Genomic DNA, 17,805 nt, shown 5'->3' with positions numbered 1-17,805 from the left:
TACCAAACCGGGCGGGAGTAGCGCGTCTGTGTCTACTGAGATACTTAATTAGAATAAAGAGTTATATAATTTAAAAAAGTATTATTTTAGATGACTCGTAGAAAAAGTATTGTATACAATAGTGATATAATCAAGCTTTTCAATTTCGTACCTTACTTAGGCAACTCATCAAGCTTCGTTGCCTGAACACGGTACTCGACTGAAAAGCTCTCTATTATATCACGATTGTACAAAATACTATTTTTAAACAATTTACTGTAAAAAAAAAACAACGGATTGCACTCCGGGAGTGCCGGCAGAAGTGAAAACTTGAATATTAAAGTTGTGCATTTTTGATATTTTGGAATGGTTAGGGAATAATTTTGCACGAATTGCTTTAATTATCAGTATAAATGTACTATCATTTATGTGGTAAAATACAATATTCATTCAGGTCACGTGTCTTTCTTACGAATTTTCAATCTGACGAATCTGTGGGTCACGTGACCTGTCGCGAGTATAACATTTTTTCCCCATCACAAAAAGTGCACAGCGCCGCTAAAGGAGTTTTCACTTCAAAAAAATCTTACTAGTCTATAAGCGAAAACTACCAATTTGAAACGTTTTATTTGTCTTCAGACGTGTTCAAGTTCCAGACGTCGGCGACGGGCTGGCTGTCCGCGGTCCCGTACCTCGCCATGGCCATAGTTCTGCAGGTCAGTTTCTTATTATATGCCGTTCAGACCTAGCCAATCACGATCGTTGATAGATAACGTCACTTTTCTCGGTCCCATAGTGAAATTTTGTTAAAAAAAGATGAAAAACTTGAAGCCAAATCAAAAGGGGTTAGGTTTAAAGTTTAACATAAAATGTCTGTTGTCTTTTTTCACTGTCCTTACTTTTGAAAAACGGTAATTAGTTAAGATTATAGTGATAGAAAATGAAAAAGTGAAACTTTGATTCCTTCTAGCAGCGAATAAAAGTGCAACTTTGATCCCTCCTAGCGGGGAACAAAAGCGCAACTTTGATCCCTTCTAGCAGCGAATAAAAATGCAACTTTGATCCCTCGTAGTAGCGAACAAAAGTGCAACATTGATCCCTTCTAGCAGTCAACAAAAGTGCCACTTTGATCTCTCCTAGCAGGGAACAAAAGTGCATCTTTGATCCCTTTAGCAGCGAACAAAATTGCAACTTTGATCCCTTCTATCAGCGAGCAAAAGTGCATATTTGATCCCTTCTAGCAGCGAACAAAAGTGCCACCTTGATCCCTTCTAGCAGCGAACAAAAGTGTTACTTGGATCTCTTCTAGCAGGGAACAAAAGGGAAACTTTGATCCCTCCTAGCAGGGAATAAAAGTGCAACTTTGATCCCTCCTAGCAGGGAACAAAATTGCAACTTTGGTCCCTCCTAGCAGGGAACAAAAGTGACTCTTTGATCCCTCCTAGCAGGGAAAAAAAGCCCTTTTCCGAATAGGTGATGTGAAAAATAAATTGTTTTTTGATTGCAGGTGGCGGGTCACCTTGCCGACTGGGTGTTGACCAAGGGGTACATGTCGCGCACTAACGTCAGGAAACTATTCAACTGCGGCGCTTTTCTGGCTCAGGTAATGTTAGACCCAAACAAAACAAATATTTAAGTCTAGTGAACCTAGGCTAGGTTCACACTCTTAATTTATCTCGTATACCGTATAGAGAGCGTGCACGCACTGTAGGAGGCAGCACAGGAGCCGTCAGATTTTTGGCGCGAGGCGTAAATGTCATGTTTATTGTTCCGATGTAGCCCACAAGATGGCAGAACCTACTATGCACAAGAAACACGTGACGTGTGAATGTACATGTTTATGGTTCCGATTCAGGTCACAAGATGGCAGATCCTCCAACGCGGACGGTCCCTATACGAGATTTCATCGAATCTCAATTTGAAAATCGTCTACACGGTGTCGATGCGTGAAAATTTCGTGTTCGAGACATAGGGTTTCGCCACCGAAGGTGCGAGATTCTCGAAACGATTTTATCGAATGCTATGCTCAGTGGCGCTTGTGTTTACGTTGTTTCGTTCACACGGACAAACGGGTTTCTCGGATACTAGACTAGAACCCTACGGGCAGTTGTGCTAGCAAATTAGTACGACCGGTCTGGCCTAGTGGGTAGTGACCCTGCCTACGAAGCCGATGGTCCCGGGTTCAAATCCTGGTAAGGGCATTTATTCGTGTGATGAGCATGGATATTTGTTCCTGAGTCATGGCTGTTGTCTATGTATTTAAGTATTTATAAATATTTATATATTATATATATCGTTGTCTAAGTACCCTCAACACAAGCCTTATTGAGCTTACTGTGGGACTCAGTCAATTTGTGTAATAATGTCCTATAATATTTTTTTTTTTTATTAGTTACCAATATTTTACAGCTGATAGTACGCTCTTTTACGAGCAAAAGTGTGATGAAATAGTTATTTTTTGTCCCAAGGGAAGAAAAGTAGGAAATTGCGTGCCGCGTGTAAAATTGCTACCCGAGCCGAAGGCGAGGATGGCAAACACGCGGGATGGAATGTCCTACGTTTCCTTTACACGTTGTTTCATTTACACGGACAAACAGGTTTCTCGGATACTAGACTAGAACCCTGCGGGCAGTTGTGCTAGCAAATTAGTTACCAATATTTTACAGCTGATAGTACGATCTTTTTCGAGCAAGTGTGATGAAATAGTTATTTGTGTCCCAAGGGAAGAAAAGTAGGAAATTGCGTGCCGCGTGTAAAATTGACAAACACGCGGGATGGAATGTCCTACGTTTCCTCCCTTGGGACACAAATGAGAATACAGTTACGTAGATACTTAAATACAACAAAGGCTACTGTCTAAGGGATTTCTTTCAGTCAACCTTTGATGGAATGATTTGAAGTAAAAATAAAGAAATAAAATTTAACAATTCTATATGCAATTTTCAGACGATTTTCATGGTGGCGGCCTCGTACGCGTCGACGGTGACAGGCTGCTTGGTGTTCCTCACCATCGCCGTCGGCCTCGGCGGCTTCGCTTGGTCCGGATTCAGGTATGCCATTAATTAATCTAACGTTTCACGGTAAAGGTACCTTAGGTATAGTCGTTAGATGCGACGCGATCCCTCGTAGATGGTCGTGGCTGCAATGTAATGCGACGCATCCCTCGTAGATGGTCGCGGCTGCAATGTAATGCGACGCGATCCCTCGTAGTTGGTCGTGGTTGCAATGTAATGCGACGCGATCCCTCGTAGTTGGTCGTGACTGCAATGTAATGCGACGCGATCCCTCGCAGATGGTCGCAGCTGCAATGTAATGCGACGCGATCCCTCGTAGTTGGTCGTGGCTGCAATGTAATGCGACGCATCCCTCGTAGATGGTCGCGGCTGCAATGTAATGCGACGCGATCCCTCGTAGTTGGTCGTGGCTGCAATGTAATGCGACGCGATCCCTCGCAGATGGTCGCAGCTGCAATGTAATGCGACGCGATCCCTCGTAGTTGGTCGTGGCTGCAATGTAATGCGACGCATCCCTCGTAGATGGTCGCGGCTGCAATGTAATGCGACGCGATCCCTCGTAGTTGGTCGCGGCTGCAATGTAATGCGACGCGATCCCTCGTAGTTGGTCGTGGCTGAAATTTCCGGGCGGTCATTCATCACTTCAGGTGCTCGGCGATGGTTGCGTCGCTGACGAACCGGGTTGCTGCGACGATGCTCCGTAGTGAGAGCGTCTCCTGACACCTCATCTTCTCGTTGGTCCCGCAACAGAAAGAATACCAATAGGCTGGTGAAGCGTAAGTTAGTCGCGGGCGGACGTAGGCTTTGTACGAACCGAGTTTGGTCCGTACAGGGAGCCTGCTGCAGAAGGGTTTCCGCTCGCATGATTGTGTCTGCGTACTGACGCATGGTGAGCCTTCTATGATCAGCCCCAGATATTTCACTGTGGGTGACCGTGCAAGCGGCTGGCTAGGACAGAGAGCAACGCCTCTACAATAATAATTATAATATTTAAGAGGCCGTTATCGATTTTTGTCGCAAAAATGTCAAATTGATAGATTTAATCGATGAAATTGTACACCATTTGTTAACTATTAGAAATAACAAGTATTGGTTTCTATTAGCACGTCTTGTTATCTTTCATTTAAATACATCAATTTATTGAAAACAAACTCATTTAATTAGTAATGCTTTTTTTTCTGATGGACGTTTAGGTAAACGCGCGTAAAGCACTGATTTTGTGGATATTATTTGTAAATTTTTGGAATGCTAAAAATGGTAATTTTATATTATATCAACTTTAATAAACTACATTTTTGTTACTATAAATTTGAAGTAGTGTAAATGAAAGTTAGACGGAATCAATTTTCTCCAGAAATTACTTCAACACAAGTGACAATTTCTCTGAAAATTGACTTAATTTCAACGTAATTTTGATACTGAAACAATCTACAACATTTGTTGAAGCTGTTCTTATACATCATTTTGTATAATTTGCCACCATATTTTTTTGATGAATTTTTAAAAACTGTCCCTTCTCGTCACATATTTCCGGGGACGCACGCTTGCGACCGCATTATTAAAAGGCAAGTTGAGAAGACGTGCTAATAGAAACTAATACTTGTTATTTAGAATTTGCGTAACAAAAGGTGTACAATTTCAAAGACTAAATCTATCAATTGTACATTTTTGCTCTAAGATCGTTACCGGGCTCATAAAGACCAGGAGCGAGGCGATCGACGAGTTGCCTCGGGAGCGCGCGCGCCGCTCAGAGTCAATTCCTTATGATTTCGTATTTAAGAGGCTGTCAATAAGTACCTAAAGCGCGCACACTGTCTATTTGTATCGGAGTAAATGAGATAGCACTGTCGCATGTTACTGGGCCTGGGCAAGGGAATAATAAGAGAAATATTTATAAAAAAAAGTGGATTATTAGTGTAATATTTTACTCAACAGCGGTTTAGATATAAATGTTTCGAAATTGTGATTTTAATTGCAGACCCATAAGTCAAAACAATAAAGACATAGAACCGTTTAATTGTGATTTTAAGACCAATCTTTGCAATTATTTTCTATCGAGCCGATTTCGTTCAATCAATCAAGTGTATCGAGTACAACCACGGTCTTTGAAATATAATTAATATGAACATATATTTTTCTTACTTGACTAAAACAAATAGTCTTTCTTAAAAAACTGTTTAAGTAATATCAATTTCAAGGACATTGGGTGTTGACAGCCTCTTATTAGTGAAAGTATTGCTAGAATTCTTATTGTCCGCCTGGACATCGAAATCTAATAAAATAGTACATTACGATACAAGTGCGAAAAATAGAAAATTCGAAACGAGTGGCGAATTACCTATTCGCACATGTATCGTACAACGTTTTCAGTACATATGGCCCTTTAAATGTTCGACACAGTAACGTAATATGCTACTTCTCGCACTAGTGCTATAAAGTAGCCCCATATGTACTGTAATAAACTTTTATTTCAGCGTGAACCACTTGGACATCGCGCCGCCGCACGCCAGCGTGCTGATGGGCCTGTCCAACACCGTGGCCACGCTGCCCGGCATCATCAGCCCGCCGCTCGCCGGCTCCATAGTCACTGACAAGGTACCAAATTACAAAAAAGCGGCCAAGTGCATATTGGTATTGTTGTGAAAAATTACTCAATAACGACTTGAAAATATTGATTAAAAGCGGCCAAGTGCTAGTCGGACTCGCCCATGAAGGGTTCCGTACCATTTATGACGTATTAAAAAAAACTACTTACTACATCTCGTTCAAACCAATTTTCGGTGGAAGTTTGCATGGCAATGTATATCATATATTTTTTTGATTTTTCATTCTGTTGTTTTAGAAGTTACGGGGGGGGGGGCACACATTTTACCACTTTGGAAGTGTCTCTCGCGCAAACTATTCAGTTTAGAAAAAAATGATATTAGAAACCTCAATATAATTTTTAAAGACCTATCCATAGATACCCCACACGTATGGGTTTAATGAAAAAAGATTTTTTAGGTTTCAGTTCTAAGTATGGGGAACCCCCAAAATTTATTGTTTTTTTTTTCTATTTTTGTGTAAAAATCTTAATGCGGTTCATAGAATACATCTACTTACCAAGTTTGAACAGTATAGCTCTTATAATTTCGGAAAAAAGTGGCTGTGACATAATCGGACAGACAGACGGACATGACGAATCTATAAGGGTTCCGTTTTTTGCCATTTGGCTACGGAACCCTAAAAATGAAGAATTAAGTATTTAAATGTGTGTATCAAATGTAGTCCCAATAACATTTTAGGGTTCTGTGTAAAAGGTACAAAAGGAACTCTTATGGTGCGACTCTATCCGTCCGTCCGTCACATCGCTAAATATCTCGAGAAACACTCGAGCTATAGATCTGAAATTTGAAATAGTTATGAACAACGCTAACCCATACACTTTAAAAGTATTATGTATTTTTTATTTTCAAAGAAGAGGGGGCAAAATTTCAAGTCTAGTGACTAGGTCAAGTGGGGTATTATTTGAAAGAGCTCAAATTGTATATTCCAAAACATTTTTTTTTCATAGAGAAAAAAATTTTTTATGAAGGAAAACGTGAATACATATCCCCCCCCCCCCTCCTTATCTACGAAGTTTAGTTTTTGAAATCGGTTCACATAATAGAGAATTATCCTCGAAAAACCAACATACGTGCATTACATCGCGCAAATTAGTGAGACAATTTGCCGAGAGATGGCGCTATACACACTATACTTAGTATAGGTACTTCTGTTCAAAAGTCTTTCGCCTTAAAGTTACACGAGATTATTCAAAGTATGTACGGAACCCTCGGTGCGCGAGTAAAACGAACTCGCTCTTGACCGCTTTTTTTTTAAATTTCAGACTGCAGAGCAATGGCGCGTGGTATTCTTTATATCCAGCGCCATCTATCTGCTGGGCGCCGTGGTGTACGGCGCGCTGTGCTCGGCCGAGCGGCAGGCGTGGGTGCTGGAGGGCGATGACCCCCGCTTCGACACGGACGGCGCCTCCGTCACCACCGCCAAGGGATACGACAACAAGGCCATGGAACATAGCGAAATGTAATTCTATAGGGACCGTGCGCGTTGGAGGGTCTGCCATCTTGTGGTCTGAATCGGAACCATAAACAGGCACATTTACACGTCAAGTGTTTTCTTGTGCATAGTAGGTTCTGCCATCTTGTGGGCTACATCGGAACAAAAAACATCACATTTATGCCTCGCGCCAAAAATCTGACGGCTCCTACAGTTCATGCACGCTCCCTATACTAAACTACTCGGAAATTATAAATAAGAAAATTACAAACCCAAAAACAGGTTTGCTCATGGGAGCCTGGGGTCCGCTCGACAACTAATCCCAAGATTTGGCGTAGGCACTAATTTTTACGAAAGCGACTGCCATCTGACCTTCCAACCCGGAGGGTAAACTAGGCCTTGTTGGGATTAGTCCGGTTTCCTCACGATGTTTTCCTCCACCGAAAAGCGACTGGTAAATATCAAATGATATTTCGTACATAAGTTCCGAAAAACTCATTGGTACGAGCCGGGGTTTGAACCCGCGACCTCCGGATTGCAAGTCGCACGCTCCTACCGCTAGGCCACCAGCGCTTTTTTTATTAGGTCATTGAAATACAAAACAAAAAATAAGGGCCTTATCTCACAAGAGAATAATTTGGTTACAAAAAGACAATTTGAACAAAGGGTTATGACAGCAAGACTATGGACCGTAGCGAGATGTAGATCAAAAATTATTTTTGATGTAGATACCGAATTTGGTGATACTCATAGAAAAACTTTTGTTTCTGAAACGTTTTTAGACTACGATATATCTCGGGCCCTATTTCTCGTGACGTTCAGCGCCATCTATTGAACGGAAGATGGAACTAAAACCAGCTGCGTTAATGACGCCCGCTGGCAATACCTTACATAGAGAGCTATCGTTTTTGTGCTCACCAGGTGGCGCCACTGCAGATGGTAGTCCAGAACAGCTCTTAAAATTCAGCTATGCTTTGAAAAGTACGGTCACGTCTGAAAATATCGATACGGACAAAGTGCCAAAAATATGTATACATCAGCTTATATATCGGCCATAAGTTCATGTATACATATTTTTGGCACTTCGATCGCGATCATGGTGATGTTTTGAGACGTGACTGTATTAATAATAATCCTGGGAAGATCATTTATATTTGTCTTTATCATTAATATTTTTGTTCCTGTGTTAAGGATGTTTTCTATGTATATAATATATATCTTCTTTTTCCTCGCGTTGTCCCGGCATTTTGCCAAGGCTCATGGGAGCCTGGGGTCCGCTTGACAACTAATCCCAAGATTTGGCGGACACTAGTTTTTACGAAAGCGACTGCCATCTGACCTTCCAACCCGGAGGGTAAACTAGGCCTTGTTGGGATTAGTCCGGTTTCCTCACGATGTTTTCCTTCACCGAAAAGCGACTGGTAAATATCAAATGATATTTCGTACATAAGTTCCGAAAAACTCATTGGTACGAGCCGGGGTTTGAACCCGCGACCTCCGGATTGCAAGTCGCACGCTCTTACCGCTAGGCTACCAGCGCTTAATATATATTTTTTTTATATGGTCGTCTAATATCCACGGCACAAGCCTTATTGAGCTTACTGTGGGACTTGGTCACATTGTTGTATAATATGTATTTATAACTAACTATTAGTTTACAGCTCTCTGGTACATACTGTCAGCTGCATAGATAACTGACCCCCCTGCATAGAAATTGCCATGGGGGTCAAATATCTCTGCAGCTGTACTATAATAAAACAAAAGAAAATCAACGTTACTGCTTTTGTAAACGCTTTACCTACTTATGCTTGTGAAAGATTTTAAATGTACATTTTAAAGCACATTGGGGCTTAGAAACATTAAGATAAATACATATTGAATAGTTACTTAAGAGTCCGCAGCAAGCTCGGCCGATTTACACCGTCTCATACAAACGTTTCGTTTTCATTTTAACACTACCTACGTGTTGGATTGTAATGAAACTTTGCACATACATTGACATGAGGTATATCTAGTCCTGTAATTAGTTTCTATCTCCAGTTTATAATGAAATAGAGCAAAAATAAGTTTTGTATTACTCAAATTCGCTGTATTTTTTAAACTATGGTACCTGAAGCCAGGGATCGGAAACCGGTATTTTTTGTATGGGAACGAAAACGGTATTTTTTCGTTCTTTGTTAATTATTTCCTTTCTAATTGGGCAATCTAATAATACGAAGTCGTTATCTAAAAACACACCCGAGTCCTATATTTGGAGTATAAAATAAACCGAAATATATGTTTATTTCCAAGTTTTTCCAAAAAACCGGTTCCGATCCCTGCCTGAAGCTACATAAACTAATTACAGGACTAGATAGGTATACCTTATCAGATAAGGTTAAGGGTAAGGATAAGGCTTATCCTATTGTAAGTACAAAGTTTCAGAGCAATCTAGTTAGTCGTTTTAAAATGAGAGCGTAACTACGTTTGTATGGAGAACAGAGCTGTCTGCAGACCCTTAAGTAAAACACAACATTCCGTAATTTAATGTTTAGCTTTAATTTTTACAAAGAGTTATTAATTAGAAGAGTGTCAATGTTTAAGAAAAATAAGAAAATGCATATTTCGAATGCACCTGACGTAGATGGCGCTGTACGCCTCCGTCATGACAGTGTCGGGTACGTGACAAGTTGAGTAAGAGCTCAACGAGGGGGGGAGGGGGTTAGGGTCGGCAACGCGCATGTAACTCCTCTGGAGTTGCAGGCGTACATAGGCTGCGGAGACTGCTTACCATCAGGCGGGCCGTATGCTTGTTTGCCACCGACATAGTATAAAAAAAAGTTTTTTTAACACTTCTGATAAAACTAAGAAGGCCGATGTTTGGCATGATTACGTTTGATAACTTTATTTAAATACCTAAAGATATAGATTAAGACAATTTCGTGCTTCAAATTTTGACGACCGGTTTGGCCTAGTGGGTAGTGACCCTGCCTACGAAGCTGATGGTCCCGGGTTCAAATCCTGGTAAGAGCATTTATTCGTGTGATGAGCATGGATATTTGTTCCTGAGTCATGGGTGTTTTCTATGTATTTAAGTATTTATAAATATTTATATATTATATATATCGTTGTCTAAGTACCCTCAACACAAGCCTTATTGAGCTTACTGTGGGACTTAGTCAATTTGTGTAATAATGTCCTATAATATTTATTTATTTATTTAAATTTGACAGGTAAACGAGATGGCGCTGTACAGCTCCATACATTTTGCGGTAACTCTGTCAAAAGTTGATGTTTGACACATCAGTGACTGCAAAACAGAAGGCGCAATACAGCGCCATCTGTTTTGGATGTCAAACTAAGAACGTTTTTTGCTTAGACTTTAGCTCTCTATTACAATGCATACTCTTTGCTGCAGGTTATTAAGCTATTGCGTAAACGCCATCTACTGTCAAACTGGGGCACAATTTTTTTCTTAAATTAGACTACTCTTTCACAATCGATCAACTCTTTGATTTTTGTATTCATTTTATTTTAAATAACTTTAATTTTAAGTTGACAAAAGTCTGGTTCCTATTTGTGACATCCGTGCCTAAAGGGTCCGTGTTCCATGTGCACAAGGACCCTTCTCTAGTGGAAAGCCACATTTTACTAAACTGATACTTATTTTTCCCTTATTTCTAAAGTACCAATTACATCCACACTTTATCAGGCCTGATATTAGGCCCGACGTCAGAATGTTAAGTTTTGATGTCAGAATGTTAAGTCTGGATTGGCCTCTAAGTTCAGATATAGGAACTCCAATGACCTGTGTGTATATGTGATAATTTGTAAGAATATAATTATGTCAAGTGTAATGGAATACATATTATTAATGTAAATAATTTTGTGTGCCGTGAGTTGAGAAATTAAAGAATTTAATGGAAACTGATTTTTTTTAACTTACTCAGAAACCCTATAAGATTTTTACTGCTCTAGCCGAACGGTCGATCTGATTAATACATCGAGTACCAGGAACCCGCTCGGCGAGTTCTCTGTTCGGTAGTCGCTTTCCTCCGAAAAGCGGGAAAACGTTGGCAGTGAATGTGTCAAGATTGCAGGAAGCCGATGGATGAGGGCAGCGCGCGACCTGTCGTTGTGGAGATCCTAGGGTGAGGCCTATGCCCAGCAGTGGGTCTTTTGGCTGATATGATGACCCAACACAACCGAGGTTATTGAATCCACGATTTTTGAAGGCTGCGTTTTCCACTAGAGATTTGCGAGGATGCATTGATAAGGGTGTCAGGAATTAGGCAAAATTGGACCCTATTACTTTGAAATAAAGTTCAATATCAGGTGAGAAATTTATTATCTCTACCTTATAATGGCTTCAGAACCAATAGAATCACAAACAAACACACCCCTGGCTATGCATCCTCGCACATCTATGGTGGATACGCACCCTAAATTTCATAAACTGGTCAAGTTTCACCAAGTTCACGTACCCTATTTTCAGTGGGGTTGGCAATTGTCAAAGGTTTGCATAGATGGCGCTAGCATAGGATTCCCCTGTCTCTAGATTTGGCTAGGGTTAAGCCAAGACTGAAAAAAATCCTCAATTCTAGCCTCATCTACAATCTATAGTACAGTCAGCATCAAAAGTAGCGGATCAAATAACGTTTCATAAGTATCTACCATTCTGTAACAGCTTAAAAAAAGTGGTGTCTTTAATATAGAATAACTAAGACTGTAAAAGATATACTTTTGAACGCGAATTTTAACAATTTATCTATATTTGGAAAAATTATCCGGAATATCAGATACTTTAGGCGCGTTGTTTCATCCGCTACTTTTGATGCTGACTGTACTAAAAATATATAGCAAAAAAAAAACAAAAACATGACGTTGTAGGTGGTCTTTTTTGAGACCGTTGCCCTATAGGGACCATGCGCGTTGGAGGATCTGCCATCTTGTGGGCTACATCGGAACAGAAAACATCACATTTACGCCTCGCGCCAAAAATCTGACGGCTCCTGTGCTGCCTCCTACAGTTCATGCACGCTCCCTATAGAGCCACAAAATTAAAAAAGTATTTCACACATTTCCAGGGTTTAACAGAAAAACCTATGCTGGCGCCATCGGTAAAATACTTGGAACGGCGACCAGCGACCATAATCTGATGACACCAGTTTTCACTAGATGGCGCTGTAATTAAAAACGCTTCTATCACAATCTGAAAGTATTACAATCAAAGAGAATTTGAAATAGAGGTGTATGGTCAAAGAAAACTTTGTAGCCACGTAAATTTACTGCCATCTTTCGACACATGATTAAAACTTTTAGAACGCCATTTAACTTCGATCCTTATTCTTTCACTGTGTTAAGATGGCGCCACTTTTTGATATTTAACACAAATCAGTGAAAGAATAGGCACAAAGTCAAATGGCGTTCTAACAGTTTTAATCATCTGTAGAAATATGGCAGTAAATTTACTGTAGCTACAAAGTTCTCTTTGACAATACACCTCTATTTCAAATTCTCTTTAATTGCAATACTTTCGGATTGCGATAGAAGCTTTCAATTACAGCGCCATCTAGTGAAAACTGGTGTCACCAAATTATGCAACCTTATCGTATTAACTTTACGTATAAATAAATTGAAACAATACAAGCTTTGTTATATATTTTAATCTTCTTAAAATCAAGCATTACACTATTTTATTTAAAAAAATTGAAATATAATTTCCAAAGCAAACATGGTAAAATTTAATTGTGCAGTTTTAAGACAAAATGAATGAAATTAGAAATGGCTCTTATGTTCAACCAATAAGTATATATTATTTATCTGCCGTGAAAAATGCAAAAATAACTTAGAATTGTTAATATTTTTTAACACATTTTATACTTAAGTTCTCGCAAAACCTTTTGTCGACACTAAGTATTAATTCAATTTGAATTTCTGTCAAAACTCGATGCAATATAGAATGTTAGTCGATACAAAGTTACCAAACAATGAAACCAGTAATTTAATTACAAAATCTATCCAAGATTATATTAAAAACGACGAATTAAAACTTAAAAGTAATTCAAGTTACGACCATCATTTATGTTGCACTTTGTTTCAAAATCTTACTTTATTTACAAGTTTACTTTAATATACATAGATATTTAGGTTTAAATTTGTGTATTGTTATTAAAAACTGTTTCTTATAATTTATCCTTTGTTTATATATCAAAATATTGAAGAATAACTTAAAAAAATACTTTAAATGTTCCATTTCAACCGCCAAACCACCTGTGACGTCACACCCGGGCGGCCTCTTGTCGGTAAACTATAAAGGGAGCCGACACTTTGACGCGCCGCCTTTTCTCCGCGCGCCGCGCAGTCGATTTCAACGCGCACGACTTTTCAAAAATATTAAATATGGACCAGGATAAACTGATTACTCATAAACTGTTGGAATTGCGCGAGAAAACTGGATATGATATAGTACAGGAAAATGGTCAGAGGAAGTTCGGTCCACCGCCAGGGTGGAGCGGCCCGCCGCCTCCGAAAGGCTGCGAAGTTTTCATCGGCAAGCTGCCTCGACAGATCTTCGAAGATGAGCTGGTTCCGATTTTTTCGAGGCTTGGGAAGATCTACGAAATGAGACTGATGATGGATTTCAGCGGCTCCAATCGAGGGTACGCCTTCGTGACGTATACGAGACGAGAAGATGCGGCGGCCGCCATCAGAGAGCTGAACGGATACGAGGTCAGACCAGGCCGGCATATCGGCGTCGTAAAATCCGTGGACAACTGCAGACTTTTCTTGGGTGGTATTCCTCAAACAAAAACCAGGGAAGAAGTTTATGAAGAACTTTCGAGGAAAGTCACCGGTATTGTCGACGTGATTTTATACAAGAACTGCTTCGACAGAAGCAAGAACAGGGGGTTTGCGTTTGTGGAGTTTTCTTCCCATCGCGCTGCAGCCATGGCTCGACGGGCCCTCGTGCCTGGTTGCGTGAAACTGTGGGATCAGGATGTGATGCTGGACTGGGCTGAACCTGAACCAGACATTGATGACGAGCTGATGAAGAAGGTAAGCGTTTTTCTTTTGCGTTAGCGAATTCTTTTTCTTGGCTATGCAATTCTTAAATTTTGAAGTTTAGTTAACTAAGACGTTTCGCGCGGTAGTTTTCGAACTATAAAGTACTCGCTGGTTATAGAAAATACATAGAACGCTTATTAGTTTCTAGCATAGAAAATGTATGGCGTAGTAGGTACTTTATAGTTCGAATTAACATTTGCGTAGTCATATGCTTTGCTGCTCTGCTATTTCTTACATGCCGCTTTGCGTTCCAGGTGAAAGTACTGTACGTACGTAATTTTCTAATCAGTACAACGCCTGATACCATACAAAATCTGTTCGAAACCACCATCAACGCAAAGGTGGAGCGCGTTAAGAAAATGTATGACTACGCTTTCATACATTTCTTTGAAAGGGAACAAGCGGAACTTGCGATGGTGAAGTTACAAAGGGCCGAGGTTGAAGGCAGTACGATAGAAATTAAATGGGCTAAGCCCGTTGACCGAGAGTTATATAGGATTCAGAAATCAAATAAAGGCAATGCGAAGTTTAATCATAATATGGACTTGACACAGACTTTGTTGCTTTACAAACAGCACTTTGACAAGAGGGAATACGAGAATGGCAAGGAAGACGAGGGCATCAGCTCTGGGTGTGCTGCGGACTCTGTTTGTGGGTCTCCGGGAGATGGGGCTTCGAGCTACAGGAGTGTGGCATTCAAGGACAACTACATGTTGGCTCCAGCTAAGCTTGATGCTATGTGTAAAACGTAAGTATTTTGCTTCAAATGCCAGTAACAAACCTTTCCTGTCTTATTCGTACCATACTAAAAAAAATTGTCAAATCTGTTTAGCTTCTGCAGATATTCAATAGCCTTTCCTGTCTTATTCCTACCTTACTAGAAAAAGATATCTTAATCTGTTCGGCTATTCTCTAGTGATTTAGCAGCACACTAATATTTTATTCCACTTCTGCAGATATTCCTGGGCCACACCGAACTACACCTACCAGCAGTTCGTAGACCCGACTGGAACAGTGATGTGGGTATGCCACATAGAGCTGCCGCAAGTGGGCCTGCCGCTGCTGTCTGTGCCCAGCCCCGTTGGGCCATTTGTGACAAGAGCTTGCTTCACCGCGGTACAGGCTCGGGTGGTGGCTGCAGAGATTGCGCTGCAATGTATCAAGGTAATCATCTTTTCTTTTTTTATTGCTTGTCCGTTATAATAAAATATTCATTGACTGATCCTCCTAACAAATAGCTATAGAAATGAAACATCCTAAATTTGCTACTTAAATATGAACCTATGGTGGAGGAGATAGGGTTGATTTTATTGTAACCATGATGTATTCCCATACATTATGGCTTGCACTTTGTAATAAGATTCTCTTCATATATTTTTCTACCCTCACTTTAAAACTCACTTGCCCTTCTACGTTTATACAGGGTTCGAAAGTATCCAGATAATTATCCGATAAATATTGAATAATTATCCCAGGTGTGGATGGTGCTATATTTATTTTCTTTAAATTCTTTGATAGTAAAAATAATAATCATCTAATTATATTTCGTAAAATTTTAGGGTATTGGCAAATAAATCGATCATTATCAGGCATAAAAATCACGATAATTTTCAAGATAACTATCGTTCTAGTCGAAGCTCCTCCTGGTCATAATCCTGACGTGTGGTAATTTAGATATATAATGAATTTTTTTTTACAGGCTCTGCGCGCGAACGTAGAGCGCTCCACTGCGACCCCCGCGCCGCTGTACCCGCCGCTGGTGCAGCCGCTGCCCGCGTACAGCCTGCCCTACGAGTACCCTCTCTACGCGCGCCCGCCGCCCTTGACCGCCGCCGTCCCTAGTTTATACCACATCTTTGATAACATGAGACTGTAGCTGTAATTTACACCTTAACTTAATCTCGTTAAGGTTTAGTTTTGTTTAGTAAAGTTCATTTTCCTAGGTGTAAAGAAATTTCAATCTTATTCTGAGTTAATAAGAATAAATTTCGCTTAATACACATATGAAATATGAACGCGTTGTTGAATGTTTGACGAGTTTATTTTATAGTTGTTAGTAAGACGAGATATTTGTTTTGACTTGACAGTTGATTACCTTTTGAGATCTCAATTGTTTTTTTCTGACCTTAGACGCATAATTGCAGATTATCAATTGTTTTTTTTAAACGGCATTTTAAATGGATGGTAAAAGTAGACAAAATGTGGCAATTTTGTATTCTGCTTTTTGCAACGGCATTTTAAATGGACGGTAAAGTGGAGACAAAATGTGGCCATTTTGTATTCTGCTTTAAAATGGCAACGGCATTTTAAATGGACGGTAAAGTGGAGACAAAATGTGGCCATGTTGTATTCTGCTTTAGATTTTCAACAGCGTTTTAAATGGATGGTAAAGTAGACAAAATGTGGCCATTTTGTATTCGGCTTTAATTTTTCAACTATTTAAAATGCTTGTTTTGACAAGTTTCCCAAACTTTCTACACATTTTACTTGACATATCATTTCACCTTAGATTTAAGACTGTTGATTCTTTGTTCAAATAAATGAAGATATTTATAGGCATTATTTACGTAATGTAAAGTCGCCTCCTACTACTTACTTGTGCTTATACCTAAGTATATTCAGAGAAAAGTAGTAATATATTTAACACGTAGGTAAGTATAAAGGACTAGTTACTTAATAAACATTTGGAACTGATGCATTATTTTCCTTTCTAACCTATCATCGATCCCAGAATCGTCGCGTATTTAAGACAACGGGCTTTGCTTAAATCGTGCCATTTCAGAGTAATTGTATTTTTAGGGTTCCGTACCCATAGTGTCAAACTGGACCCTATTACTCCGCCGTCCGTCTGTCTCTCACCAGGCTGTATCTCATGAACCCTGATAGTTAGCCAGTTGAAATTTCTAGATTATGCATTTCTATTGCCGCTAGAGTAGATTGCTGCCAACCATCTAGTATTCTTAACGCGCTGGCAACGTCATTGCGCGACTTGCTAAGGGGACAACCATAGGTTGGAGCGAAACAGCGATCGGACCTTTCGTTCCCACATATATGGTTGTCTCCCACATAGTTCCGATTTTTTTTGCATTAGAAAGAAGGTAAGCGCTTTTGACATGTTTTCATTAAAAAGTGGTCAAGTGCGAGTCGGACTTGCCCATGAAGGGTTCCGTACCATTTATGACGTATTAAAAAAAACTACTTACTAGATCTTGTTCAAACCAATTTTCGGTGGAAGTTTGCATGGTAATGTACATCATATTTTTTTTTTTGATATTTTATTCTGTTTAGAAGTTACAGGGGGGAGGGGGACACATTTTACCACTTTGGAAGTGTCTCGCGCAAATTATTCAGTTTAGAAAAAAATGATATTAGAAACCTCGATATCATTTTTGAAGACCTATCCATAGATACCCCACACGTATGGGTTTGATGAAAAAAGATTTTTCGAGTTTCAGTTCCAAGTATGGGGAGCCCCCAAAATTTATTGTTTTTTTCTATTTTTGTGTGAAAATCTTAATGCGGTTCATAGAATACATCTACGTACCAAGTTTGAACAGTATAGCTCTTATAGTTTCGGAAAAAAGTGGCTATGACATAATCGGACAGACAGACTGACATGACGAATCTATAAGGGTTCCGTTTTTTGCCATTTGGCTACGGAACCCTAAAAACACTATTAGTATTTGTGTCAGTGCATCTGGAAAGGTACCTAGTCACGACATTTAGT

General features: G+C 39.8%; 2 protein-coding genes across 3 annotated transcripts in view; both read left to right on the top strand.

The window, feature by feature from the left end:
• The window catches only part of LOC133519574 (vesicular glutamate transporter 1), a 77,244-nt gene extending 66,307 nt beyond the window's left edge, over positions 1-10,937 (top strand). For both annotated transcript variants that reach the window (XM_061853586.1, XM_061853585.1), the window contains exons 8-12: positions 619-695; positions 1,487-1,582; positions 2,926-3,029; positions 5,468-5,588; positions 6,862-10,937. In XM_061853586.1, the coding sequence (XP_061709570.1) occupies positions 619-695; positions 1,487-1,582; positions 2,926-3,029; positions 5,468-5,588; positions 6,862-7,062 (599 nt within the window). In that variant the 3' untranslated portion in view covers positions 7,063-10,937. The remainder of the gene's footprint in view (positions 1-618; positions 696-1,486; positions 1,583-2,925; positions 3,030-5,467; positions 5,589-6,861) is intronic.
• Positions 10,938-12,722: 1,785 nt separating this feature from the next.
• On the top strand, positions 12,723-16,772 carry LOC133519572 (probable RNA-binding protein 46). The gene is made up of 4 exons (XM_061853584.1): positions 12,723-14,069; positions 14,333-14,826; positions 15,035-15,242; positions 15,778-16,772. The coding sequence occupies exons 1-4, from the start codon at positions 13,413-13,415 to the stop codon at positions 15,952-15,954; spliced, it is 1,536 nt and encodes a 511-aa protein (XP_061709568.1). The 5' UTR covers positions 12,723-13,412; the 3' UTR covers positions 15,955-16,772.
• The last annotated feature ends 1,033 nt before the right edge of the window (positions 16,773-17,805 follow it).

The sequence above is a fragment of the Cydia pomonella genome, chromosome 7, assembly GCF_033807575.1.
Source record: "Cydia pomonella isolate Wapato2018A chromosome 7, ilCydPomo1, whole genome shotgun sequence".
NCBI classification, from domain to species: domain Eukaryota; kingdom Metazoa; phylum Arthropoda; class Insecta; order Lepidoptera; family Tortricidae; genus Cydia; species Cydia pomonella.
Note: the sequence above shows the minus strand (reverse complement) of the source record. Positions and strands in the feature narration are given on the sequence as shown.

Bases quoted from the DNA above. Each gene is read 5' to 3' on its own strand.
- LOC133519572 (XM_061853584.1), top strand. From the start codon at position 13,413: ATGGACCAGGATAAACTGATTACTCATAAACTGTTGGAATTGCGCGAG. The intron at 14,827-15,034 runs GTAAGTATTTTG...CCACTTCTGCAG, and splicing joins CTTGATGCTATGTGTAAAAC to ATATTCCTGGGCCACACCGA. The intron at 15,243-15,777 runs GTAATCATCTTT...TTTTTTTTACAG, and splicing joins TTGCGCTGCAATGTATCAAG to GCTCTGCGCGCGAACGTAGA.